The following is a 25,488-nucleotide window of genomic DNA, read 5'->3' as shown; positions in this document are numbered from 1 at the left end:
CATTTTGGCTCATAAAATATTTGCCATTTTCCAGCCTATCATAGAATCATGGAAACACAGAATGGTTGGGGTTGGAAGGGACCTTAAAGCCCATCCAGTTCCACCCCCTGCCATGGGCAGGGACACCTTCCACTGTCCCGGGCTGCTCCAAGCCTCATCCAACCTGGCTTTGGGCAGTCCCAGGGATCCAGGGGCAGCCACATCTGCTCTGGGCACCCTGTGCCAGAGCCTCCCCACCCTCACAGGGAAGTTTTTCCTGATATCTAAACCTACTCTCTGTCAGTGTGAAGCCGTTCTCCTTTGTCCTGTCACTATATGCTCTTGTAAAAAATCCCCCTCCATCTTTCTTATAGGATCCCTTCAGGATCTGGAAGCCCACTCGGGAAGATCTAATACCGTTCAGGTCTCATTTTTATCACAAATACTCCTTCTCATTTCTGTGCAGTCATGCTGGGACCCTCTGAGGCAGATTCTCTGAGACAAACACAGCACATTGCTACAGCAGCACATCTCCACAACCTTAGAAGCAAGCCAAAAGTATTGCAAATTGATCCAGAATTCAGCTCTCTTGTAGAGCGCTAGACAGGTCCTGCGTGAATGAAGAACATATTTAAATAACTTCTCTTTCTGTGCTGTTTGTTCCTTTGTGCATTTTCCCTTTTGCCTCTTGGTAGTTCTGTGAGATGTCACCCTGTGACTGGCTGAGTTCTGCCTAATTCCCCTTGCCTGGGAGTAAAGCTTGACACAGGTTTGTTATTCTGGGTCACTGAAATCAGCATCACCTCCAGGAGCACAGCTCTCGTCAGAGCTTAGCTCTGAGCACTGCTCTGCAGAGGTGGCGTTAGGAGCAACGGGATTAATAGAGAGAGGGAAGCCTGCTGGGCTTGAAGCAAAGGCAAAAGGAATATGGTAAATTCAAAGGAAATATTGGAAACCAGCTGAGAAATATGAGAGCTTTAGGAAGCACGCAATGCTTGATCCTTGTTTGATGTGAGGATCTCCAGTGGCTGATGAGAACGTGGAAGATTTCCTTTCTAGAGGGGCTGCCGGTAAGCTGAGAGCACAGAGCTGTTGGGACTGTTGGAAAGGTTAAGAACTTTACAGCTCTCATGGTAACAGACAGCTCGGGAGACCCCAAATACAGTGGCCTTGGGGCAGCATCACCTCATTTCCACCCCTTGCCAGGTGCTAGCACCAACTGCACAATGCTTGTCTCATCCAAGCCCACTGTGATGCTTTTATACAAAATCTTCTCTCTTGGGACCTTAAAATACAGATCTATGGAATAATACAGACTATGGAAGCAGCATCAAGGATTTCTCTTTCAGACCATGTGTCTGGTCCCTGCTGGGACAGTACTGGTCTGTGCCTTTCCAGCACTCAAGGAGGTGGAGTTCAATACTCGTGTTTTGAGAAAAGTATTCCGTGATTGTCAGAGGTGGTATTGAAGCTTCTGTTGATTTCCACAACAGATTGTTGATTTTCCAACTGATTAAGTGCAGCCTAAGCAGTAGTGTTTTCCCCATAACTTGCCCTTTTTCTCCCAGGTGTCTCAAGTGCCATTGGGTATATGAAATGATACAGCACAGCCCAAGACCTGCTCCTTCCCAAAATCCTGTTAGTGATGTTTCCTGACGAGTGTGACAAGCAGTGGCTGGAGACACCTCCCTAGGATGCCACTTCCAGCCAAATGCTTTTGAAGAGACCCTGCCAGGAGCAGATTGGGATCTGCTGGGTAACCCCAGAGGAACTGGAGGTGTTCTTCCAGAGTCAGGGTACACCAGACTGGTGAGACTGGATTTTGCTGTGTGCACCTCTTACCTGTCTGTGTAACACAGGCGATGAGAACAAAGCCATAGGGCCAAACCCACAGGTAACACCAGGATTTGCTATCATTCCATCACAGCAGAGAGCATTGGGGAATGAGCTATTAAACACAGGGTATCCCAAGATGAATATTTTCTCCTTCCTGGGAATATTCCTTGTGTCCGGTCCAAAGGATTATGTTCCCTTTTAAAAGAAGTCCTTTAATTTATATTCTGAGGTATGCACTCCCAAGATTTAATTTACCCCGAGCTATGAAATTAAGTCTACCCAAAATTTCAGACTGGTTATTTATATGATATATTGCACCACACAGTTGCTGGTTTAGCAGTGCAGTGATACCTCGAGTGCAGGAGACACTGGTGAGGGTCATGATTTTTCCTAAGCCTTTAATTTAGATTATAAAGGATCCACATGCTTTGAACCCCCACAAAGAAGATTTGAAGTAATCTTAAAAAATTATTTGTAAAAGCCAGATTGTACCCCATTTCCCTGCAACTTCTCAATGCATTTCCCTAGGAGCTGCCAAAATAAGAGGGAAGAAAAATGGTCTCAGGCTGTGTCTTTGTCTGTGAGATGCTGAACGCAGCAGCTGCAATCAGAACCCAGAGAGCAAAAACTCCTTGCGAGGAGTGTTTCCATTTTATTTTCCAGACCTCTGCCCGTCTCAGATCTGCTCCCCATTCATTGCTGTCTCAGTGTTGCATCATGTGGATCTCCTTTCCCAGTGACACCAGGGACCTTTACTGAGCTATGTTCACTATGCCCACTATGTCCCGCCCCGTGCTCCGGGGAGGGCTCGGTGTCCAGCACCATGTTGTGACTGGAGCATCCTGCTGGCTGTCCTGCACTCTGGCCAACAACTGCCTCAGGTGCTGCTTCCCACTTCAAGCACTGCAGCTGGGATAAGCTATACAAAAAGAATAAAAAGAGAAGTACCTATCCCAAGACAGCTAGGACACTACGGATTAAGCTGCTTTGATTACAGTCACTAAATAGACTTTGGTTTTTCATCTGAAATACCAAAAGGGGTCTGTTGGAGACCCCTGAGTCCCTCAGGTACACTCATACTACCCAGAATACAAGCTCTAAAAGGCTGCCACTGAAATCCAGGCCTCTGTAGCCTCTTGAGAGTATTTTTCCTATAAAGCTGCAAAACCGTGAGCAAAAAGCCTTGTATGATAACTCGGAGGTAGACACGCAGGGGAGGTTGCTGAAAAAGTCTTGGATGGTTAGGAAGAATTAGTCTTGTGTTAGAAAGCTTGTTCTCAGTCTGCTTTGCCTGGAAGCTGAGGTGCCTGGGGGGTGTCTTTCCCATCTCCCATGGGATGGATGGCCATGGTTCGGAGCACCACCAAGCCAGGGGATATTTATGTTGGCTTCTTAGGCAGTTCCGTTGGGCTTGGTGGCTGTGGTTGGTCACTCTTGGTCTGGCCTGCAGGAGGGGGCCACGTGGTCTTCTGATGAAGGTGGCTGAAAAGGAGAAATATACCTTAGGTAGTTTGGGAAAAGGACACGGAGGATAATGTGAAGACAGCACCAGTTATGTAGGAAAGAAGAGGAAGCCACAGATCTTGCCTGGTTAGACTGTGCAGGCTGCCTGTTTTGTCTGAAAATGCTTTTCATAACCTTGAAATTATCATTTGCAGATGGGTACTTTGTACCTAAACAAAAACTGTGCTGGCAGATCTTCAGGTTGAGTTAAGCTAAGAAAGCGGTAGGAGACATGTAGGTCTCAAAGTGCCCTTTCAGATAACTTCAGGAAATGGCTCTGTTAAATAAAAGCCATTTAAGAGGTTTCAGAGAAATTTAACAATTTAAGGTCCAAACAAAACCATGTCATCCTGCTCTCCTTGTCTGGAGCTTCACAGCATCTCGATACCACAACATAAAAGATTAACATACCCAGTGATGCTTTTTCCCTTACACAGAACTCACTATAAAAATGCCAGCTAGACAAGCTACAGAACCACAAATTCCCATCTGGCCTGAAGGAAAACCAGCATTTTATAAAGCAAAAGAGAAATCCAGGAATCCACACCGTGCAGGGCAGGAAGTCTCTTGCTGTCTAGGAATTTCACAGTATTTCTCTGTCATGGCCATCTGGAGGCCTCTCCTAGACTGTCTGATCAAAAGTTGTCAAGCAACAGTTTTGGTTAAAAAACCCCAACAAAGCAAACAGGAATTTTTAGTATGTGTGTTGTCCAAATTACAGACCATGGCAGTTTTGACACCTACTCGTTGTAATTTGGGATTCCTTCAGCAGGCAGGCACTGGTCCCTGTCCCATGGCAGAGCTGCAGATGGAAGCACAGAGCCAAGTGTTAGTGAAGAGAACGTGCCCAATGCGAGCCGTGCTGCTGCATTATGATAATGCACATTTAAATGGGGCAGGAACTCAGAGTATGCTGACAGTGCTCGTAAACCAGAGGTGCTCCTGAAAGGCTGCAATTATTTCCTTTGTGTCTTGTGCTTTGAGACAAAGCCAGTGCTGGGCCGTGGCCACGCTGAGTTGGTGAATAGCATCGAAGAGCAAGGACTGGGCACCTGTTTGGGGCTGTGCATTCACCTGGACGTGACACTGAGGAGGTCAGACACTCATTTTGTGTGTGAACAGACAAGCAGGGTCATATTATTGCTGCCAAGAAAAGTTTATGGCTCATGGACCAGCTCAGAGTCCCAGACTGGGAAAGTTAATCCAGACTCCCATGGAGCTGAATGCCTGTTCCCTGGTTTTCTCACAGACATGTGAGGAAAAGGGAGCATGGCTGGTTTGTACTTCAAGGAAACGGGGAGGTGACTGTTCCCTTCTGCTCAGCATTGCTGTAGTTGTACCTGGATGGTGAAAGGAAAGTTTGGATCCTGTGTTTAAAGCTGTTGGGAAACTGGACAGGGTCCAGCAAAGGAAGCCCCAGGCCTGCAGGGAGAGGCTGGGGAGGCCTGAGGGAGCTGGACTTGTTTAGCCTTGCAAAGAGGAGGCCGAGAGGCAACTTCACAGCCCCCGCTGCTACGTCAGGGGCAATTAAGGGATGCTGGAGCCGAGCTGTTCTTGGCAGTGCAGCCAGTGTAACTGGGGGCAGTGGCCACAGGCTGTGCCCCTGGGGGAGCTCAGGCTGGGTGCTGGGAAGATCTTTGTCACAGAGCAGTGAGGGAACACCATCCAGAAAGGCTGCAGATCTCCATCCTGGCAGGCAAAACCCACTGCAGATCCCCTCTACTGGCATGGTCCCACCTGGAGCAGAAGATCTGATCTCCAGCAGTCCCTTTCAACCAGCATTTCAATGATTCTGTGAAACCATCCTCCTGCCTGTTGGGGTTTTTTTGCCGGGATAAACACCTTTCCTCTGGCCCTGGGCACAAGTCTTTGACTCCATACCCTGCGAGTCTGCATTGCAGATTCAAAGATGAGTCACATGGATATGGAGGGCAATTACATCTCAGTGAGCGTGAGAGAATCAGGCAGACTCAACTGGTATGGAAAAATACGGAAGGTGCTGGAAACTGTCAATAACACTCACAGAGGTCCCTGAGACTTGCTGGGATTTAGGTGTCTCTGGTTAATTTAGTGCTTACCGTCCTTGTTGAAGAGGATTGGCGCTAACAGTTCTTTAGCTTCTGATAGCAAAAGGTCAACAAGATCTGAAGATGGAAGAGATGTGTCTGAGACTGCGTCTGTTTTATCCTCTTCTGTTTCGTGGTTGACGCTTATAAATACGGAAAGTGCCATCAATACTTCTGTCAGAGAATGGTCATTGACAATCCTGGCCAGCCTCTCAGGAAGGATGTGCTACAGAAATTCTGTGTGTTTAAGGGGTTGCATCTCCATCCCTCAGCATTCAAGTATCTGTTAGACACACTTGCATCGCTTTGTTACAGACAAATAGCAAAGTATTCTTGAGAATTTGTCAAAAGCATTTCCCCCTCATTATATTAGAAATAACCAACTTGGAAACTTAAAAACTGATTTCCATCCCTCTTAAAAACTAACTTTTTTAAGGGACTGGTCATTATCGATGGGACAGTGACTTTTCAGTTAAAAACACACACAGAGTTGTGATACATTTATGCTCAAGTGATAGGAGATAGGCTCTGGTTTGAGGGGAGTCCAGAAGCCTGAGCTCTATTTCTGCAGCCATTCATGCAGCTGAGAGTCTTGTGAGCTCTTTGCTTACACTCTATCTACTCTAACTGCTGATGAAAAAGGATGTGGTCCTGCAGCCAAAACCTGGTTTATGTTTGGAAAAGCAGGTGGGTCAAAATTCTGCTGCTCTGAAGCAACCTGCTTGGGGTCTCTGCTAACAAGAGCAATTTAACCAGAGCAGAGTTTCAGCTGCTCACTCCCCAAAAAAGCCTGGACAGAGACCAAATCCCCCCAGCACCAACCCACCAGCAGTCTCCAGATCATCTTTCTCCCATGGTTTCACTTCCAAAGTGAAAGTAAGTTTAGAAACTCTGGATAGGTTACGTGTGAAGCACTTTCCCCTGGGAAAGGTCAGAAAAGGACATTTCATGTTGCTGTTCACCATTCCCAGAAGCCATCTCCTACCTTTTCTCATCTGGTAAATGACTGTGTGTGCTCAGGACCTTGTGAACGTTCTGTCATGCAACAACAGAAAAAAAAAAAAATTCAAACTTGTAGGAATGAATAATTCCTGAGAACAAACCCCATGGGTTTTTCCTGATGATCAGATTTAATATGACAGTAATCAGCTTCTGCTTATTCATTGCCCTTGAAGCGAATATCTCAAGGCCTTTTGCAGCTCAGGCAGCATTTGTGAATCTACAGACACTGAATTCTGCATTTTAATACCACTGCTAAAATATATGAAATGCAACACAAAAATCCTCTTCCAAGGAATAATTTTGCAGGCTGCATTTCAGTGATCATTGCTGCCAGCAACCCCTGGCTCCTGGGTTGGACCTGCATGTGTAAGCTCTCATTACCATGCACGGTTCATGACTTCTCCAACACTACTGAGGGGTGGAGAAAAAAGGAAGATATTTTGCTCCAGTGCTCAAAATCTGTGATGTTTGACCCTGGGGTCAAGTGAGATCCATTTCCAAAGTCTGACCCCAAACTGCACAGGCTCCAGCACATATTGCTGAAGCTCTGGAGGCATTTAATTCTTCTTTCTCTGGAGCAGAGAACACAGCATCTACGTTTCCTTTTGCTCCTCTGTTTCTGCTTGATTTCAAGAGTTCTTGGGACAGGCCACCAGTAGCCATAGCAGATACACTCAGTACTAATGCTTCCCATGCTGGCCAGTTTACTAATTACACATACTGGTATTCCAAATATAGGGAATGAAGTGGAAAACCAGACAACTGAAAGAATAAACTGTGAGATTTTGCAGGAAATCTAGGCAGGAAAAAGCACTGGAAGAGCAAACCCACTCTCTAGGCTCCTATTTATAGAGAAGCAACCCTCAGCTATACCAAGGGAAGGTGAGCACAGATGATTTTGACAGCACAGCTCCTGGAGCAGCCTCAGCAAAGGGAGCCAGGGAGAGCAGAGCCACCAGCAAAACCTGCACCACGGAGTTTGCATCGCTCCCAGGGACATGAGGAGATGTGAGTTCATTCCCTGCTTCCTCCTAACCAAGAGAGTGACTTTTTAGGGTGAGACAGGGAAAAAAACCCTTTTGCTTATGGAGCAGGAAGTTGATTGGACTTGCAAAACCTGCGGGAAAGAGGCCGTGGTGATGCTGCAGCAGCGGGGCAGTTCCACACCTCACCTGCACAAACAGGAGCAGTTTCCTGTTGCTGATCTCCAGGCGCTTCCGTGAGACTTCGGATTTTCGTAGCTGGCCATCAGCCAGGGACAGCTGCCTCTTCAGCTCCAGGATGTCCTCCTGAGGCAGGGACACAGGAGGAGGAGAAAGGTGGTAGTGATGCTCCAGCTTTGGCTTTTGGAAACAACAGTTTGTGACATTTGCTACAAGCAAGAGCAGTGTCCTTTGGGAAGGGATGGTAGAAGTCATGCAGATTATAACACGGACCCAGAGACTGTGCTGGCCTGATGGTCCCACTCAGCAAGTGATCTATGAGCTATTTCATTTTCTCCTGTGTAAACAGAAGGAGGGTAACCTTGGTTGTGGCTGCCCCTGGATCCCTGGCAGTGTCCAAGGCCAGGTTGGATGAGGCTTGGAACAACCTGGGATTGTGGAAGGTGTCCCTGCCCATGGCAGGGGGTTGGAATGAGATGGGCTTTCTGGTCCCTTCTGGCCCAAATCATTCCATGGCTCTATGAACCCACAGAAAAGTCTGAGGGGTTGTGGGTTTTCCCCAGACTGAGGGGTTGCATTACCTCTATTTCAGAGACATGTTTTGCTTTTTTCCCCGCCAGCTGCATCTTCAGTTCTGCAATTTCAGCCTCCAGCAGGTGGATCACTTCCTCGTAGTCCTGCTCGGCGCTGTGAGCCTGTCTCTGCACCACCTCGGCCATCTGCAGTTTGCTGTGCAGTGTCCGGTTCTCCGACAGGAACCCCAGCGCTTTCTGCAAGCACCCAGAACTTCTGATGAACACACCACGTCCCCCTCGGCTGCCAACCCCCAAACCCACCCCAAGCACCCCTGAAATCCCTTCACTAACTTGGTTCAGCCTCTGAAGCTCATCCTCCATTGACTTCTTGCTGTTCTCCACTTCTTTCAGGAGAGACTGTGGGAAACATTTTCAGCAGATTAGAAGCAACAAATGTCAGGACATTCTCTAGAATGCCCCTAGCCACCAGAATATTATTTTACAGAAGTTCTGTGCACTTTGCCCCCCACAGGGAGAGCTTTTAGGGCTGTGACCTGCAGAATTCTGCCTGGACACAGCCGAAGTGCTGACAGCCAGGTGAGGGTGAGAGGACAGGTGCTGCTTCTGTTAATCACGGACTGGAATTCTTAATGAGACCTGCTTTAAATATATTAACTCCCTGCTGAGAAGGGACTGCATGCTTTGAGTACAAATAAGTTTTCCTTTGAGGCTGAGAGTGAGAAAGAGGCAATTAAGGAGAGTGGAGGGTGAGAGGCTCCTGTGTGATGAGGAATGCACAGAATGCAAACTGGTGACTTCTCCAGAGGGACAGGCCGCTCCATTCCCCCTGTGGAGAGCTACAGCAGAAGGCCCCAGCCAAGAAATCTGCTCCAAGGGGAGGCTCCACCTTCAGCCTTCGGACTTCGTGCCGCAGATCTGTCATCTCCAGCTGCAGCTGCTCCAGGTCCTCGTTGCCATTGCAGTTGACAGAGTCAAAGGTCTGCAAGGAGAGGGATGGACTCATCACACATTGAATCAAAATCGCCTCAAAAAGGAGTCAGCATTTTTATGCAACAGATCAAAAGGTACATTAAATAATTCAGCTCCAGGATGGTTCTTTTTGCCCCACAGAATTTCACTCTCTGATCCCCATCATTGCCGAAATAGCTGAGCCATGGTGAATTTTCACTTCATGAACCAGATGAAATTACTTAGAATTGATTAATTATGGCTATTTTTCCTTCTGCAAAACTGCCAGGCTGCTTCCTCATATTATCCCGTCGATACTGTCATTTCCTTATTAAAAAAGAGAAGTTGGAGGTCTTTTATAGAACTTCCTATAAACAAAATGATTAATGAATAGTTCTGCCTTGTCTTTAGAACAACCAGAAAATGGTAATTTAGCTTTTCCCATCTCAGAATTCCATGGATTTCATGTAGAAGATCCATGGATTCAATGTAGAAGAGCTTTGGGGTGACTGACCAGGGAGTGAAAAGCCGATGTATCCAGCAAATTGGCCACTTCGTGCTGAGTGAAGAGTACGGAGCTGGAATCCAGACCAGCCTCGTCCAGCTCCTCCTGCAATAGATCCCTGAGTGCTTGGAGAACATCTGTGAGAAACAATCAGTTTTTACCAGGCTAAAAGAGAAAATTGCTGTGTGTTAGGAGAAAATTCCACTGATTTTGGGGCCATCCACTGGTGCCAAGTAGGGTTTAGAGATGCCAGACAGCTTTCTCTAATAATCCTGGCTTCCTCAGCAATCCCATCAAGCTTAAATGAGTTGTTGGCAGTCTTTATCAGACTCTTGTTTCTTATCCAGCTGAAAAAACCTACACTTTTAAAACCCAGAAAACCCCAGATATTTTCACAGGGGAGTTTTCACGACTGTGCTTCCGCAAGTTTTAAAATTTTAAGCTAAACCCACATCTCCCTGACAAAAGGCACCTGCTGCCATTTCTCATGTTGCTGATTTAAACAAAAAGACAACTCAGTGAGTTCAGCACTTAAAAAAGGTGTTAAACTGACAAGTCTGAAATCCACATTCATTTTGCTTTCAGACATGAAGGAAAGCACAGCAGAAGGGGCTGTGTGGGACAGGTGGGAGCCATCAGGGAGGAGGCACCAGGGTCCCAGAGCTTCCAGTCGCAGAATCACAGAAACGTGGAATGATTTGGGCATAAAGAGACCATAAAGATGATCTCATTCCGTCCCCTGCCATGGTCAAGGACACCTTCCACTGTCCCAGGCTGCTCCAAGCCCCATCCAACCTGGCCTTGGACACTGCCAGGGATCCAGGGGCAGCCACAGCTGCTCTGGGCACCCTGTGCCAGGGCCTTCCCACCCTCCCAGGGAACAATTCCTTCCCAATATCCCATCCAGCCCTGCCCTCTGGCTGTGGGAAGCCATTCCTCCTTGTCTTGTCCCTCCAGGCCCTTGTCCCAAGTCCCAGTCCAGCTCTCTTGGAGCCCCTTTAGGCACTGGAAGGGGGTCCCAAGCTGGAGGCAGCTCTGGAGGTGGGGTCTCACCTGAGGGGGCAGAGGGGCAGAATCTCCCCCCTCCCCTGCTGCCCACTCTGGGGCTCAGCCCAGCACAGAGGGGGTTTCTGGGTGCTCACAGCCGAGACATGGCCAGCTCTCATCCTCCAACACCCCAAATCCTTCCCCCAGGGCTGCTCTCCTTCCCTTCTCCACCCAGCTTGGATTTGTGCTTGAGATTGCCCTGACCCAGGAGCAGGACATGCACTTGGCCTTGTTGAACTTCATGAGGTTCACGTGCTCCCACCTTGAAGCCTGTCCCAGTCCCTCTGGATGGTGCTCAGTCTCTGGGCTGCAGCAGGAGCAGCATCTTTGCTGCCAGCATATTTGCTAAATACCTCCAATCATCCTTATTTCTGTCGCCACAAAATTCAGCACCAGTCACTCGTAAGAGAGGGCCGTGGTTCCCATCCCTCACTCTGCACAAAACATTGATCCAGATACCTTGTGACTGTTCTCTCTGGTGGGGACATTGCTGATGGTTTGGGATTTTTGCTGAAAGCCTTCTGGGGAGCAGACCCTGTGGGCTGGACATGCTCTGGAAGGCCACAGAAAGCAGAACTGATGTTTATTTTCTGTGTCTCCTCTGGCCAGTTCCTGCTAGGAAAGCTGGGATTTTAAGGGAAGTAAGCCCTTGCACCAATCTGATTTTACCTGTGATAGGACAATGGGAATGGCTTTAAACTGACAGAGAGTAGGTTTAGATTAGATGTTAGGAAGTAATTCTTCCCTGTGAGGGCAGCGAGGCCCTGGCACAGGTTTCACAGTGAAGCTGTGGCTGTCCCATCCCTGGAAGTGTCCAAGGCCAGGTTGGACAGGGCTTGGAGCAGCCCAGGGTAGTGGAAGGTGTTCAGTGGAATGAGATGAATTTTGAGGTCCCTTCCAATGCAAACCATTCCAGGATTCCACGATTCTACAGAATGCCTTCTTTTGTGCTTGTGACTTTCCCTCTTTATAGGCTCCATCACTAGCCAGGCAGGTGTCTCACCTGCCACTGCTTTCCCTTTTTAGCTGCCAGTGAAGCCTCACAGAAATGACAGATCCCCCATGGACAGAGCTCCTGCTCACCTCCGTAGGCCACCGTCCCCTGCGAGTCCGTGGTCAGGTTTTGCCGGAGCTGCCTCTTCTTCTCCTCGGTCACATCCAGACCAAGATACTGCAGAACCTTGAGCAGAAACAAGGAGCCTTTAAAAAGGAAAATACTGGAAAAGCACCTCTTTGGGGTAAGCGCTGGGAAGACACTGTGGTTTCTGCAGGCAGCATCTCCCAAAGGAGCAGGCTTGGACTGGATTTCCAGTCTGTCCTTTCCTGCACATGTACAGAAATGTCTGCTCCTGAACACAGGTTCACATCCCTCCAAGAACATTTTATCTGCAGTCAGATTTGCAGCTCTGATGAGCTTTCAGGACTTTTATCAAAAGCCAGAGGAGTTTTAGCAAGACTCAGCTGGCAAGAGCTCAGCCTCTCCTTTCTCTTACTGCCCAGAAATTGTTTGGGACCAGGAAGATAAAAGCTGTTGACAGAGTGTTTCCCATGGAGAGAGGAGACATTCAAACATTTTGCTCCTCCACTGCATGTTTTACTCTCTCATTATTGCTGCTGCCCTAACTTCTACTGATACTTATCAGTTCAACCCCAGGGCAGCACAGCACACAGGAGCAGATAAACCTGTGCAAGCCTCACTTCCCTGCTGGCAGCAGCACCTGAAAGCTTTCAAAAGACAAAGTCGAGCTCAGCGGACTCTGGGGAAGAGCCCGAGTGAAACGTTGCCCCGTGCCGGGCTGCACGCACAGCTCCTGCTCACAGCACCTCCCGTCAATTCCCTGGGAAGGCGCTGCGGAGGGATCCTCGCTCACCGCTCCAGCACCAGCAAGTCCCTGGGATCCATCTGCTGTCCGTTCAAGTCCCACCTCCTGCTCCTCTGCCCACCACCCCGTGCAAGGCAGTGCTGCAGGCTCCCAGACTTCAGGATGTTGGCGTGGTTGGCCACCCCAAAGCCACCTCAGGTTGTGCCGCTCGGTGTCACCCCCACCCTGTCACGGCTGCAGCCGCCCGCGCCTAACACAGCTTTTAAAAGGGGAGCCAAGCGTTCCGCTCCTGCCAGCCGAGAGGAGCTGCTTTGTCCCCGTGAGGAGCAGAGGTCGCTGTGCACATTCCATCCTGGATGCCGCTTTGGGAGGATTACGCAGGCTCAGGAGAGCAGCTCCCGGGCGCCCTGCGCTGCCGTCGGGTGGCAGCAGATGTTCGTCACATCGGGGTGTCCCCGGCCCCGCACAAAGGGCTCTGTCCCCACATCCCCCCCTCAAACGCCACAACCACCCAAGGTGCCAGACTGGGACATGGCCCCCCCAGGGCACCCTGCCCCTCACCAGGGTCTTGGTGAGCGAATGCTCCATGCCCATAGAATGCGTTTTCCATAAAATGATGGAAGAATCAGCGGTTCTGGATGGCTCTTCGGTGCGATTATCTCCTATCTCAGCCTTCCCTCGCCCGCGCCAGGCTGCCTGAGGTCACCCTAGCAGTGACAGCAGCACCAAAAAGTTTGGAGGGCACAACCTTAGCCAATGGCATGATGTCCAGAGGAGGTGCAGCTGCCAGGAGAAGACTTCTGGAGCTTCATGGAGCACTGAGGAACAGCCAAGCTGAGCCAAGGGATATTTAAATGCCCCTTTGGACACAGTCAGGATGTTTCACCCTCTTTACTTTCAGAGGCTGGACTCGGCCTCCAGCAAACTCAGCTGGAGAATGGACTATTTCCTGCATAGTGCACAAGGAGGAGACCTTGCTTTGGGGAGAGGGACCCCGGCAGTTACCAGTTCGAGTTTTCCATCCTTGAGCCGGATGTGGGGATCCAGTGCTACTTTGGGTTTGGTGCCTGAAGCTGCTTTGTAGTTAGAAACTGAAGCAGGTGCTGAAAAATCAAAAATAAATATTAATGGAGAAGCATTTGGGTAGAGGAAGAGGTGTCTGCAAAGCAAAATTCAGATCTCTTGTTGCATGAAATATAAAGTGTGTGCAGCAGGGCAAAAATCCAAGTCCAGGATTTACTAAAACCAACTCTGGAAGGCTGAGCTAGGCCACTCTTGGAAAGACTGGATACTGGGGCAAATCCTTCTGAAACTGGGCTTCTGCACGGTTTAAAATGAGATGTTTCAACCAGGGACAAAGGACTGCAAAAATAGCACTTTGGAAATTTCCAATCACAGAGTTTTATGGAGTCTTGGAGTTATGGTGAACTGTGAGAAAAAGGAATTAAAATCTGCCTGGTTCTTGTCTACTCTGATTAAGCAAAACTGAAAGAATTCCTGGCACCCATGGGAACAAACAGACTAGAAGTGATGTGGAAAAGCACCACTGTAAGGTTTTTTCCCCTCCCCAAGACTGCAAAAAGCCTTGAGCCCTTTTCCCCTCAGCTGGGCAGGCAGGTTTTTTGGGTAGAAGGAGCCACATGTATTGTGAGGCGGCCACAGAGGCAGAGAGAGGCAGAGGCAGCAGCTGCTGTGCTGGTAAAAAGCTGTCATGGAGGATCCAGCTGCTAACAGCTGGCTCAGCATTGCCAGCACTGCTGCACAAGGCCTGCCCCTCCATCCCTGGAGGGAACCCCACCTTTTCCATTATGATTAACCCTTGTCTGTAAGGAGCCATGATATTCCCTGGAAAAAGGGCTGCAGGAGGCATTACCTGCTCCTGAACAACCCCAGCAGACTCCAGAAGGGTGCAGGGTTGCTGTGCCTGCCCCTGCCCACCCTCAAACCATCAGCCCAGGTGACAAAATTCCTTCTCATGCCAGTGACACAGGATTCGCCCAGGGAGCAATTCCTTTTGCCTGCTTGGGATCTGGTTAACATCACAGGAAACCCTGTTTTGCAAAGTAACACAGCTCCTCTGGAATCCCGGAGCACTTCTCCCCACACCCTCCTGTCCATCGGGCCAGAGCCCAGGTGCCAGGAGAAGACAGTGAGGAGCAGCAGAGGTGCTGCATAATCCTCCTAATCCCAGCATCCATCTGCTCTGCTGAGGCCAGCAGCTGGGAAGCAGCAAGAGGTAACAAATGGGTTTGCTGGATCGGCCACCACCACTTTCCTCTCCAAGTTCAAGGGCAGAGCTGTTACCCTTCGAGCCGTGGCTAATCAGGATTAGCTCCATGTGGCTTTGCTGTCAGCTCTGGACACAGCCATATCCAGGGCATCCATCAGGCACCCAGAGAGGGGCACTGACTGGCCCAGGCTCCCAGCCTGGCTGTTCTTTCAAAGCCAGTTGTCTGTTTGTATGGGTGACAACACTGACACAAAGCCTCCTCGGCATTCCACGTTCAAATCCTGCAGGGATAAAATCCCCCAGCTAAGTCAGGCCATGGTCAGGTCACTGCTGTTGCTGGATTGCAGCAACAATCTGCAATCTCTGTCCCCATCACCAGGACTGGCTGTCCATGGTGGCCACCTGAGAGTCTCCATGGCATCTGCAGGGTGCTCAGGGCAGGGAGGACAGAGCATGTCCCTGTCCCAGGGCCTTTCCAGCGGAGCATGGATGGCAGAGCTGAAGCTGCTGAGCTTGCCCAAGGTGAGCCAGGCATCCCTGGGAGCAGCTGCTCCATCTCCTGCTGATCCCAGGGATGGACTAAGCATCATTTACCTCCAGTGCTTGCTCTTAGCCTTCCAGAGGGGAATTACAGCAAAGCACAGGGATTTGTAAGCAGAGCCAATGTCCCAGGGAAGGAAGGGCTGTTGGATTTGAGGCCGCAAGAATGGTGGGCAGCACTTGCTCAGGATTTGTTGGGGAAGTCCATCTTTCCCTTGGGGCAGGAGTAACCCTCATATCACAGGGATATGGGGTACCTTGGTGGAGGTTGTCTCCGTGGGCTCTGGGGATTATTGAGGTTTCCTCAATATTATTAAGGGATTTGGGAAGCTGCAGGGTGATTCAGGTTCACCCCCCATTGCTGCCACACTGTTGGATGAACAGAGTGGGTCTCTCCACAACAGGTAAGAGCTCAGGAGACCCAGAGCATGGAGATGAAACACAGCATGGAAAAAATAAGCAAAAATTGAAGCTCGGACGTAGAGAGAAATCTGTTTTAATCACATCTCTAAGCAATTTCCCAATCTGGCCAATTGAGGGCATCCTCAAAGCCCGTTCAGAGCCCAGGGTTGCTGTGTACATCCCAATTATCATTACCTGCCTGCTTTTATGCTGTGTGTCCAAGAGCCCCCCATTCCCACCAGAAGGGAATGTAGCCTGTGGAGAACCTGCTGCATGTCTAAGGTGGGCAAAGCCCTGCTGCAAATGAACCACAGGCTGAGAGTGGAGGAATTTGTCTCCTGTGAATAGCTCAGTCCTCGAATGCCTTAGTAAAGAGTTTTGCTGCTGTGGGCAAACATGGACATAATTACTACTCGTTGAGTAAACCAAGCTGCTGCTTTGCCCTCTCTCTGAGCAGGCTGAGTGTCATTATCACCCCATTAAATTCCACTCCAGCAGTATAAACACTGATAAAAAAATGTAGTGATAGGACAAGGGGAATGGCTTTACACTGCCAGAGGGCAGGGTTAGATGGGATATTGAGAAGGAATTGTTCCCTGGGAGGGTGGGGAGGCCCTGGCACAGGGTGCCCAGAGCAGCTGTGGCTGCCCCTGGATCCCTGGAAGTGTCCAAGCCCAGGTTGGACGGGGCTTGGAGCAGCCTGGGACAGTGGAAGGTGTCCCTGCCCATGGCAGTGGGTGGAATGAGATGGGCTTTAAGGTCCCTTCCAACCCAAACCATTCCATGATTCTGTGATTCTATAATTTCATGATCCTCAGCTCCAAGGAACCCCCACAAGGAGAATGGTTGAGCAGGACTCACCTGAGACCGTAAGCTCTGGTGGGCAAATGTCTGGTGACAAAGAAGGCACAGGAAAAGGATTTTCACGTCTATTCTAGAAAAACAAGACAAAATGGCACAGACAGTCGCTAAGAAGAATCTGTTGGTGTAAATAATGAGCAGAAGATAAGAGGAGTTCAAGAGTCATGAGGGCACCACATACTCCTCTTGTGCAGATGGGCCTAAAGAGAGTCCAGGGGTTTCTCTGGGAGCACCTGGCACAGGCTGAGCCGCCCCAAAACCTTGGGTCACACACAAACGACTCTGTCCTTACTGTGACTGTGCTTGAGCACTGAGGCTGGATTTGACCTTGCCTGGTTTCTCCACAGAGGTTCTCCCTGAAGCTCTGCATCCAACCCAGCGGGGAGGTCCCGAGTCTGACCACAGCCAGGTGTAATATTTACCCCAAACACATAATTATCCCAGTGAGCAGGGCAGGAAGCCGAGTTCAGTTCCCACCTTGTCTTATGTGCTACGTCACGGCTGAAAGCACAAGGAAGAGGGAGAAACAATCTGAGGGTGAGCACCACCGAGACAGCTCTGGCAACTGGGGACTTGGATGCCAAGAGGGGCACAGGACTGGTGTGAGGACACACAGACAGGCAGCATGGGTGCCTGGGCACTCTTCCCCTGGTGTGGAAACCCCGATCTCATTAGAAGTTCCATCTTTCAGCAGCAAAGTGAGGACAGGAGCCATTTCAGTCCAGCCAATGGTGTGATTTCATACAAGTGCACAGCATCACACGAGCTGCGGGTCCAACCACACCACTCAGCCACAGCTCCAGGGGCTCTGGTGCCATTCTAGGGCACATCTCCAGCCTGGTCCACCCAAAGGCAACACATACGTGACATCCATGCAAGTCTGTGTCCCCACAGGGCTGGAAAGCAAGATGTTTTGTGAATGTTCTTGTGTGAAAGGAACATCCAGCCAGCCCTTCTTGGAGGGAATTTGTATGGAAGGGGGCAGAAAGGACACCCAGCATGGCACCAGTCCAGGAGGGGGTGACAAATGCACAGAATGGAGCCGCAGACCCTGAGGGTTGTGTGGATAAACCCTGTCCAGCCATTCACAGCTCGAGCACTTCTCTGCAAATGCAATGTGGAGCTTGGCTTTGCAGGAGGAATGAGCCTGGCTTATCATTAGAGTAGTCAGGAGCAGGAATGGGCTGTGCAGGAATGCTGGGGATTCATCCTCATCAGAGGGCTTGAAGAATAAAGAGTTGCTCCTGCCTTTGGGTAGGAGCCTAGATCAAACTGACTCCAGAGATCCCTTCCAGCCCTATGACTGGTGCTGAATCAGATGCAGGTTGCTATCCACAGAAGGGCTTTGTTTTTTTTGAAACCTGAGACTCCTGAAACTGGTCTGAATGCAGGCCCTGGAGATGAAACTGCTGTCATTATCTCCACAGATCCATCTCTGTCTCAAACCCAAGAGAGAAGAAATTATTTCAGATTTAAAACACCTGCCTGCAGGTAAATACATCAACAGTACAGACTTTCCACTGGATTTCCAGAAATATTACCAAGGAGTCCCTAAAGAAGAGTTCTCTGATCAAGAAAAGATCCCAGGATTGATGTCTGTTAGAGATGAACTTCCACCTACCTCTGGGGACCTCACGTGGACTTTCAGCCTGCAGGAGCTCAGGCCGTTTCCCACAGCCTTCGGAGGCGGGGATGGGATGTTGTTGTGAACCGACAGTCCGGGATGTAACCGTCCCCTCCCAGGAATAAAGGCCACTTCTGTGCTTGCCTCGTGTCTTCAACAAACAACAAACACAGAACCTCTTATTAACAAAACAAAAGGCACAAATTTGCAGAGCTCCCATGCTTGTGGTTCTGCCTTCAGGATAACCTCACCTAAGCCTGAGTAGCCTGCACCAGTGCAGCTGGGTCTCCACCAGCTGCGTTCCATGGAATCGTGGAATGATTAGGGTTGGGAAAAACCCCTGAGTCCAACCATTCCTCTGGTACTGCCAAGGCCACCACTGACCCATGTCCCCCAGTGCCACATCTCCATGGTTTTTGAACACTTCAAGGAATGGTGATTCCACCACTGTCCTGGGCAGCCTGTGCCAAGGGCTTTACAACTCTTTCCATGTAGAAGTTTTTCCTAACATCCAATCTAAACATCCCCTAGCACTACTTGAGGCTGTTTCCTCTTGTCTCGCCCCTTGTTAATTGGCAGAAAAGCCCTACCCCCACCTGGCTCCACCCTTCTGTACAGATCCATAAGGTCTCTCCCGAGTCTCCTTGTTTTCCCTTTTTTAAACTTCACTTCTGTTTCAAAGCTCTGCTGGGTAGTGATAGGAGATAGTCATGAGACCCAGAACATCGGGATGGTCTGGATCACACTTCAGGATGATCCATGCCTTCAAGATTTCCTTATGTGACCACCTTAAAGCATCATTTAAGACTAACAGTGCCCTTGAAGCCAAACCTTGGTATGACCTGAAGTGTTCTGCCTAAGCCTCAACAGCACATGATGATGACAGGAAATGCTTTCTATGTCTACCTGAATTTGGCTTTTTCAATTATTTTTCTGGCCTCTTCATGCGTGCTGCCCACCAGAGAATCTCTGTTGATAGCAATGAGTTGGTCTCCAGGTCGGAGCCGACCATCCTAAACAAACAGGGAGACAAACACAGCATTGGGAAGGGATATCTCTGCCCAAAGCCTTCTCTTGCAACACAAATCCTCATTAGTCCATGCAATTATTCATCTACTCTTAGAAAAACTGCTTCAGAACAGCCACAGCCTCTAGGAAAGGTCCCCTTGGCAGAGCTCCTGAGGGTCTCCACACTGACTTACCTTGTAACAGTCCCCGTCTGGCAAAAGCTCTTGGACATAAATCATGGGCCCATCAGGCCTGTTGGATCCACCACTGATTGTCAGCCCCAAGCCAGAGGAGTTTGCTATAGAAATGCTCTGGATTCCTGAGTCCATGGAGTAGCTGCAAGGGAGAGAAGCCAACAGGTGACTCAAGGTCATCTGGGTTATCTTCCCATATTGCTGAACAAACTCTGCTTGGATTTCTTTCCATGCATCCTTCTACCTTCTCCCAACCTTTTTTTTTTGCATCCTTTCTTCCACCCACTGTTGGAAAGGGGAGGTGAGGGCTCCTCTTCTGGCAGACATTGTTCAGTGTTATGAAGGTGACTGATTTCCCTAATCCCAAATAGGGGAATACTCATTTAGAGAAGAAACTAAAGATTTAACAGAATATTTTTGGCATTCCTGGTTTTATAGCCAAAAGCACACAAAGGATCAACACGGTTGTTGCTCAAATCCAGCTAAATCACCAGACAGCAATTTACAGATGGAGCAGCTATCAAGCAGCTCTTAGCAAACATCAGAGTGAGGCTCGGGAACACAGCTGGGTGTGTCTTAACTGGGGTTTGGACCCAAAATCTTGCAAGATGCCCTAAGAAATGGGCATCCTTTACAGCAGCACCCACCACACTGTGAGTTGCTGCTGTGGCAGGTGGGTTGCCCAGTCGAGGATGAAAAGGAGCAGCAAACAGGCTGGACCCTTCCCTCCAAGAGCTGCTGGACAGGACCCAGCGGGCCACCAAGGCCCGGCCACAGCGGTGGCTCTGTGCCAGGAGGGAGGTTTGGCAGTGGCAGAGCTGTGGGAGCAAGATTTCACTGAGCTCCCATGGGCAGCACTGCAGCAGGGGGGATTTGGGGAAGGATTTGATGGTGTCTAAGGATTAGCAAGCCTTTTCCTCAAATGGGATGGGTGCAGCTGGCTTTTCACTTTTCAGTTTATTTCCACAGCAGCCCAGAGAGTCTGCAATGGCTCCCTGTGTAACAACTTCAGACACAGCAGCAGCTGTGCATCCTGTGCCCCACAGTGCCACCAGCACATGTTCCCAGCAGTGCCATCCCTGGTGGTCAGACAGCCCACTGTGCCTTAGTCTTATGAAAAAACATTGCTTTAAGGTGAGTGATCTTAGGGAAATGATGTCATGAAACAAAGCATTAAATTCTCTGCTCAACCCAAAGTCTCAGACACTGACTGTGGTGAGATTGCATCGTATCCAACTCCCATTGCTCAGTGGAGTGGCAGGACCTCGGGGGATGCCACAGTGAGAGGTTATAGCCCAGGGACAACCTGTGGTGAGCAGAAGGGGTTGCAGCCACATGCATGAAAAGACCCTTAGCCCAAATTACATCTCTCAGCTGACCACCAGTGCTCAGCTGAAACCAGTGCTCTGTAATTCCAGGGGCCTGGAAGACCACTGGGGCCTGGCACCAGCATGGAGACAAGCACAGCTAGGCACAGCATGGCAAGGAGGCCACCAAGACAGTCCTTTCTAGCCTAAATGCCCATTTCCCTGCCCACAGCAGGGGGTTGGAATTAGATGATCTCTGAGGTCCCATCCAACCCAACTCACTCTGGATTCTACATCTCAGCCTGGAATGAGTTAACAGCACAGTAAGGATGAGCCTGGAGTGAGTTAACAGCACAGTAAGGATGGCTTCTCCAAACCAGCTGCCAAGTAGATGATCTGGTCTCTCCTCTGCGTGGGTCTCTCACTCCATGCAAGCAGCTTAAACCTCTGGTGCCAAATATTTGTCCTCTGCAAATCCCTAATAAGCTGGTATTTAGCAAGAGGATTTACTGGTTCTGCAGTGAGGGCTGATTCTCTTTACCAGCGATTTGTCTTGTTTGTACTGGCAAAGGAGGGGAGCTGTGAGCCCTGGTGACAAATGGTCCCCATTCCATGACTGTGAACACCCTCCGAGCTGTCCCTCTGGGGAAGGGCCCCGGAGATGAGACTCTGCAGAAAAACCAGCTCTGCCTGTCCAGACCTCTGACCCTGCGGAATGTGCAAGGGCAGATGACCACATGAAAACACACTCCAGGAGATGCTCTGGCCACCAAAGGACATGGAGAGGTGCTGGTGCTCTTGGAGCTTGGGGTCAACATGCCAGGAGCAGGGCAATAGGAAACAAGCTCCAAAAACACCTCCTGAAAGCAGCACCAGCCTTGCAGGAACGCTCTGCTCATGGTTTTAAGGTGATGTGCAGGCTCCTCTCAGCTGGCTGTAAACCATGGCCTCTCCCTGGGATTCAGAGGGGAGGAAGAGGAGCTGCTGCATGGTTAACCATAGTGCAGACTTATTGACTGTCTCAACTGGGAAGCTTTTCACCCCTCGGGAACAAACTTCCCAGGAACAGCCAAGATGCCACCACCACATCCAGAAGATGCTGTGGCCTCGCAGCCATTGTGGTAATAGAAGAGTAGAGAGGACATAAGGATGAACAAAACTGCTCAACAAGCCCTGGAATTATTAACTGGGTGTATCCCTGTGACATTTGGTGGTCTCCTGATGACCCTGGTGGGATCTGTACGTACTGTGCGTGAGGGGCGTGCGCCGGGTTCCCAACGAAGGGGCTGTGGGAGCTGGCAGGGCTCAGCAGCAGTGGGCTCTGGGAGCGTGAGGATGAGCCTGAGGAGGTGCTCTCCAGGTATCGACCTCAACAGCAAAGTCAGAGTCAGTCCAGGGCACACAAACACTCCAGCATCACCCTCCCCCCTGCTCTGCCACTCATAGCTGATGCTACATTCCTAGATTTTTGGGGAAAGCCACACGGTAGATAAAGACATCAGGATAGGGCTGAAGGAGAGGAAACATTTCAGCCTCCTTGGCACTATTCCAGCGTGGGACTGTCACCCCTCTGCCAACCCTACACACCTGTGCCACAGGGGAAGGGCCAGCAGCTGTCTGGTGGGATGCCAAGCCAGAGAGACAGCTTCCTTCCCCAGGCACACATGGCTTTGTGTGCTGGCACCTTGCTTAGGTCAACCTTGTTGCATCTCATTAAACATTGCCTATTTGCAAATGAAAAATCTTTGAATGAAGTATTGCTGAAACATATTGAAATCCAGAGCAAAAATCTACAGCTGCACCTCCCGATGGAGTCACCTGCCAGCACATCAGTTAGGCAGAGTCTGGGGATCAGGGCAGTGGTTACGACCCCAACTCAAGCCTCTCTTGATCACCCCGTGGCACCAATGGCCACGGGCTGGGCATGCCCCAAGGACCTGCAACAAGGACGAGCTTTCTTCAAACCTCCACCCCAACACCTACTCAAACCACAGCTCTTTCAGAATGACTCTGGGATAAAGGAAACTCTCTCTGCAGAGAGAGGGGCTTTCAGTTCCCCCCACACAGACTGCTGAGCTACTCACTGCTGCCATGCAGGATCGGCGAGCTCCGTGCTGAGCCCGTGTTGCTCTGGGAGCCGAACTTCTCCAGCAGCTCAGAGAACTCTCTCCTGCAAACAAAACCATGGCATAGTCAGCTGGTGCTCAGAACTCCCCCCACATGATTATATGGCAGTGGTGCCTCTGATGGCAGGGACTTGGTACCAAGGCTGTAGGGCCGGTGCCCTCCAGCTGTGGGGAGCAGACGGAGCTTCCTCATGCGCAAGGGGAGCACCCTGGTTTCAAGAGCTTGTGCAAGGCTTCAGGTCTATAATCAATCTCATGGCAGTGCAGCTTTCCTGTGATGGGCTGGAGCTCCAGAGTGCTCCTTCCCTGCCCTGGAATGTGTTCAGGGCAAGAGGAGCTGGGAAGGGACATATCCTTAAAGGTCTTTTCCAATCTTTATGACCCTATGATTCCATGGACAGGCTCTGTGCTGAGGATTGTCACTCCTGAGAGAGGGCAGATGAACACTGGAGCCCTGCTTGCATCCTGCCTTGCACCCACCTCATGGACCCTCCTGGGAATGTTTTCACCCCCAGCTATAAGGCTCAAAAGTTTTGCAAACACACCACACGAATTAAACCCTGCCAGAAGAGCTGTAACTGTGCAAACATAACCCAGAAATTCTTAGCCTATTTGTGACTCCTTCTAGAATAGTGAAACACAGGTTATTTTCTGTTTTTTCTCCTCTTTTCCTGGACAGAAAGTAGATCCTGTAGCTCTCGCTGGAGTAAAGAAGGAGATGGCTTTCAGAGCACCTGCAGAAGCAGCAGCCCACTCTCCCAATCCATCCATGATGATGTTCTCCACAAACATCACAAGCTAAACTCTTGGAGCATAACACCTCAACAAAGACCTGCATGCAATCTCATCCCCAAAATCCCCTGGAAGATTATCTCCATGCCCAAGGACCTTCAGTAATGCTTTGTTCCAGGTTGAGTTTGACCACCATGTGTTGAGCCCTTGATGAGCTGGAACTCCCTGTACACCACAGGTGATTTGTTTCATGACCTTTTGCCAAGTGTGACCTCCTGAGTTTTTGAACTCCATTGAGAACTACCACTGTCCACATTTACCAGCTCCTGCCTCCTTTCTGTAACCTTTCTTTGAGCTGCTGTGAGCCCCTCTTTTCCTTTCAGATGAGGAGGCATGGAAAGGGATGACTTCTTCTTCATGCTCACGTTCAGCAGCCTTCTGATCCACCCCTGCCACGTCGGCTCTTTGCTCTGCAATGGGGGGGGGGGGGTCTCTCCCTTCATAACCCAACCCCACTTGATGGATCTGACCTTTTGGCAGAGAGATCCTCAAGGATGACTAATTTCTTACACATGCCAATTAATAAGCAGCCAGGCAGTGGTACAGACCCTGAAAATGTTGTTTCAGTGGCCACAGTAACACCATTAGATGTCTTCTTTGAAGGCAGGAGGGAATCCCCATGGGAAGGTGCCTTCCTGATGCCATAGCCCCAGGAACAGCCTGGCTATGAGTGGCTCCCTCTCAGGCTTGACAGTCAGACAAGCTCAAGAGGTGAACCTGTAGGAACCCAGCCACAGCAAAGTTCTCTGAGCGAGGAGACTGCAGTGACACACTCGCAGACGCTGCGTCATCTGCGTTCCTCACCAGCACAGATGTTGGGTGTTATTGGCTAGATTAGAGTCAACAATATTAACTGATGAATGAATCATCAGCTCCTCAGGTTCCTGCTGGAAATGCTCTCAGTAATTTACATCTTCCCAGTCACAACCAGCTCATTAACGAACTTCAAAGACCAGCGCATGCCTTATCTAATATTGCCATCAAATGTATGCCTTATTCATTCCATTTAATGCTAATTTAAACCCCAAGTGTCACACAATGCTCAGTGACATGCCTTGGTGAATCCCAGTATTTGCATCCATACTATTGTCTTTATCAACCAAACCCATGACCTTAAAAAAAGCCCACAGAAGCCCCACCTCCCACAAGGCTCTTTTGGCTTTCAACTCTTGGGCACAAACTTCCCAGGAACAGCCAAGATGCCACCAGGACATGCAGAAGATGCTGTGGCCTCCCAGCCATTGTGGTGATAGAAGAGTAGAGGGGACATAAGGATCATCAAAGCCGTTCTCCAAGCCCTGGAATTATTTATTGGATCTACCCCTCAGACAGTGGCAGGCATTTGGTGGCCCACCAAGGGATGGCTGTGTGGGGCCAGCCCTGCGTGACCTGCAAGGAGGGGGGAGGCAGTTTCATAACGTAAGGCACCAAAATCATGTAAAATATTAGGAAAATTCCTCCACTGAAAGGATGTCATGCACTGGAACAGGCTGCCCAGGGAAGTGGTGGAATCACTAGAAGTGTTCAAAAACCATGTGGATGTGACACTTGAGGATGTGGTTTGAGTGGTAGCCTTGGCAGTGGTGGGTTAAGAGTTGGACTTGAGGGTCTCAGAGGGCTTTTCCAACCTAAATGATTCCACAAGCAGTGGGAAAGCAGAAGGGACAAGTCAGGCCCTGGTTTGCTGCTCTGTGGATCCCTAAGCTGAGCCTTGGGTGGATCTCAGCAGAATTCTCCAATTTCCCAGTAAAGCCTCTGTGTTTCTGCAGCTGATTCACACCAGTTTCACTGGCAGCTGACACAGCCACAGCCTTACCCCTCCCTGACCCCGTGCAGGGGCAGGTCCCACACACTGGAATCTCACGTATTATTCCCAGTGGTTACCAGGCCACCAGCACCTGCGTTTTGTTTTGGGCTGGGTATTTCTGTGGTCATCTATTGTTCCATTTTCCTCAGATAATAATCCAGCAGAGCACAGAGCAGCTTATAAAAACCA

The 25,488-nt window shown here is 49.8% G+C and overlaps 1 protein-coding gene across 6 annotated transcripts in view; it reads right to left on the bottom strand.

Moving 5' to 3' along the window:
- Positions 1-2,196: 2,196 nt before the first annotated feature.
- The window catches only part of LOC116452088 (syntaxin-binding protein 4-like), a 54,658-nt gene continuing 31,366 nt past the window's right edge, over positions 2,197-25,488 (bottom strand). For 4 of the 6 annotated variants that reach the window (XM_032126227.1, XM_032126224.1, XM_032126226.1 and 1 more), the window contains 17 exons: positions 22,659-22,744; positions 21,822-21,942; positions 19,268-19,409; positions 18,972-19,078; positions 18,063-18,216; positions 16,442-16,514; positions 13,414-13,511; positions 11,669-11,765; positions 9,548-9,675; positions 8,972-9,064; positions 8,416-8,481; positions 8,131-8,319; positions 7,559-7,675; positions 6,370-6,419; positions 5,397-5,527; positions 4,063-4,120; positions 2,197-3,297 (listed from right to left, as the gene is read on the bottom strand). In XM_032126227.1, coding sequence (XP_031982118.1) covers positions 3,195-3,297; positions 4,063-4,120; positions 5,397-5,527; positions 6,370-6,419; positions 7,559-7,675; positions 8,131-8,319; positions 8,416-8,481; positions 8,972-9,064; positions 9,548-9,675; positions 11,669-11,765; positions 13,414-13,511; positions 16,442-16,514; positions 18,063-18,216; positions 18,972-19,078; positions 19,268-19,409; positions 21,822-21,942; positions 22,659-22,744 — 1,813 coding nt within the window. In that variant the 3' untranslated portion in view covers positions 2,197-3,194. Of the gene's footprint in view, positions 3,298-4,062; positions 4,121-5,396; positions 5,528-6,369; positions 6,420-7,558; positions 7,676-8,130; positions 8,320-8,415; positions 8,482-8,971; positions 9,065-9,547; positions 9,676-11,668; positions 11,766-13,413; positions 13,512-16,441; positions 16,515-18,062; positions 18,217-18,971; positions 19,079-19,267; positions 19,410-21,821; positions 21,943-22,658; positions 22,745-25,488 lie in introns of those variants that run through there. The other 2 variants (XM_032126225.1, XM_032126228.1) reach the window with 2 other exon arrangements.

Source organism: Corvus moneduloides, chromosome 16 (genome assembly GCF_009650955.1).
Source record: "Corvus moneduloides isolate bCorMon1 chromosome 16, bCorMon1.pri, whole genome shotgun sequence".
NCBI lineage: Eukaryota > Metazoa > Chordata > Aves > Passeriformes > Corvidae > Corvus > Corvus moneduloides.
The sequence above is the reverse complement of the archived record's forward strand: the minus strand, read 5'-3'. Positions and strand labels throughout refer to the sequence as shown.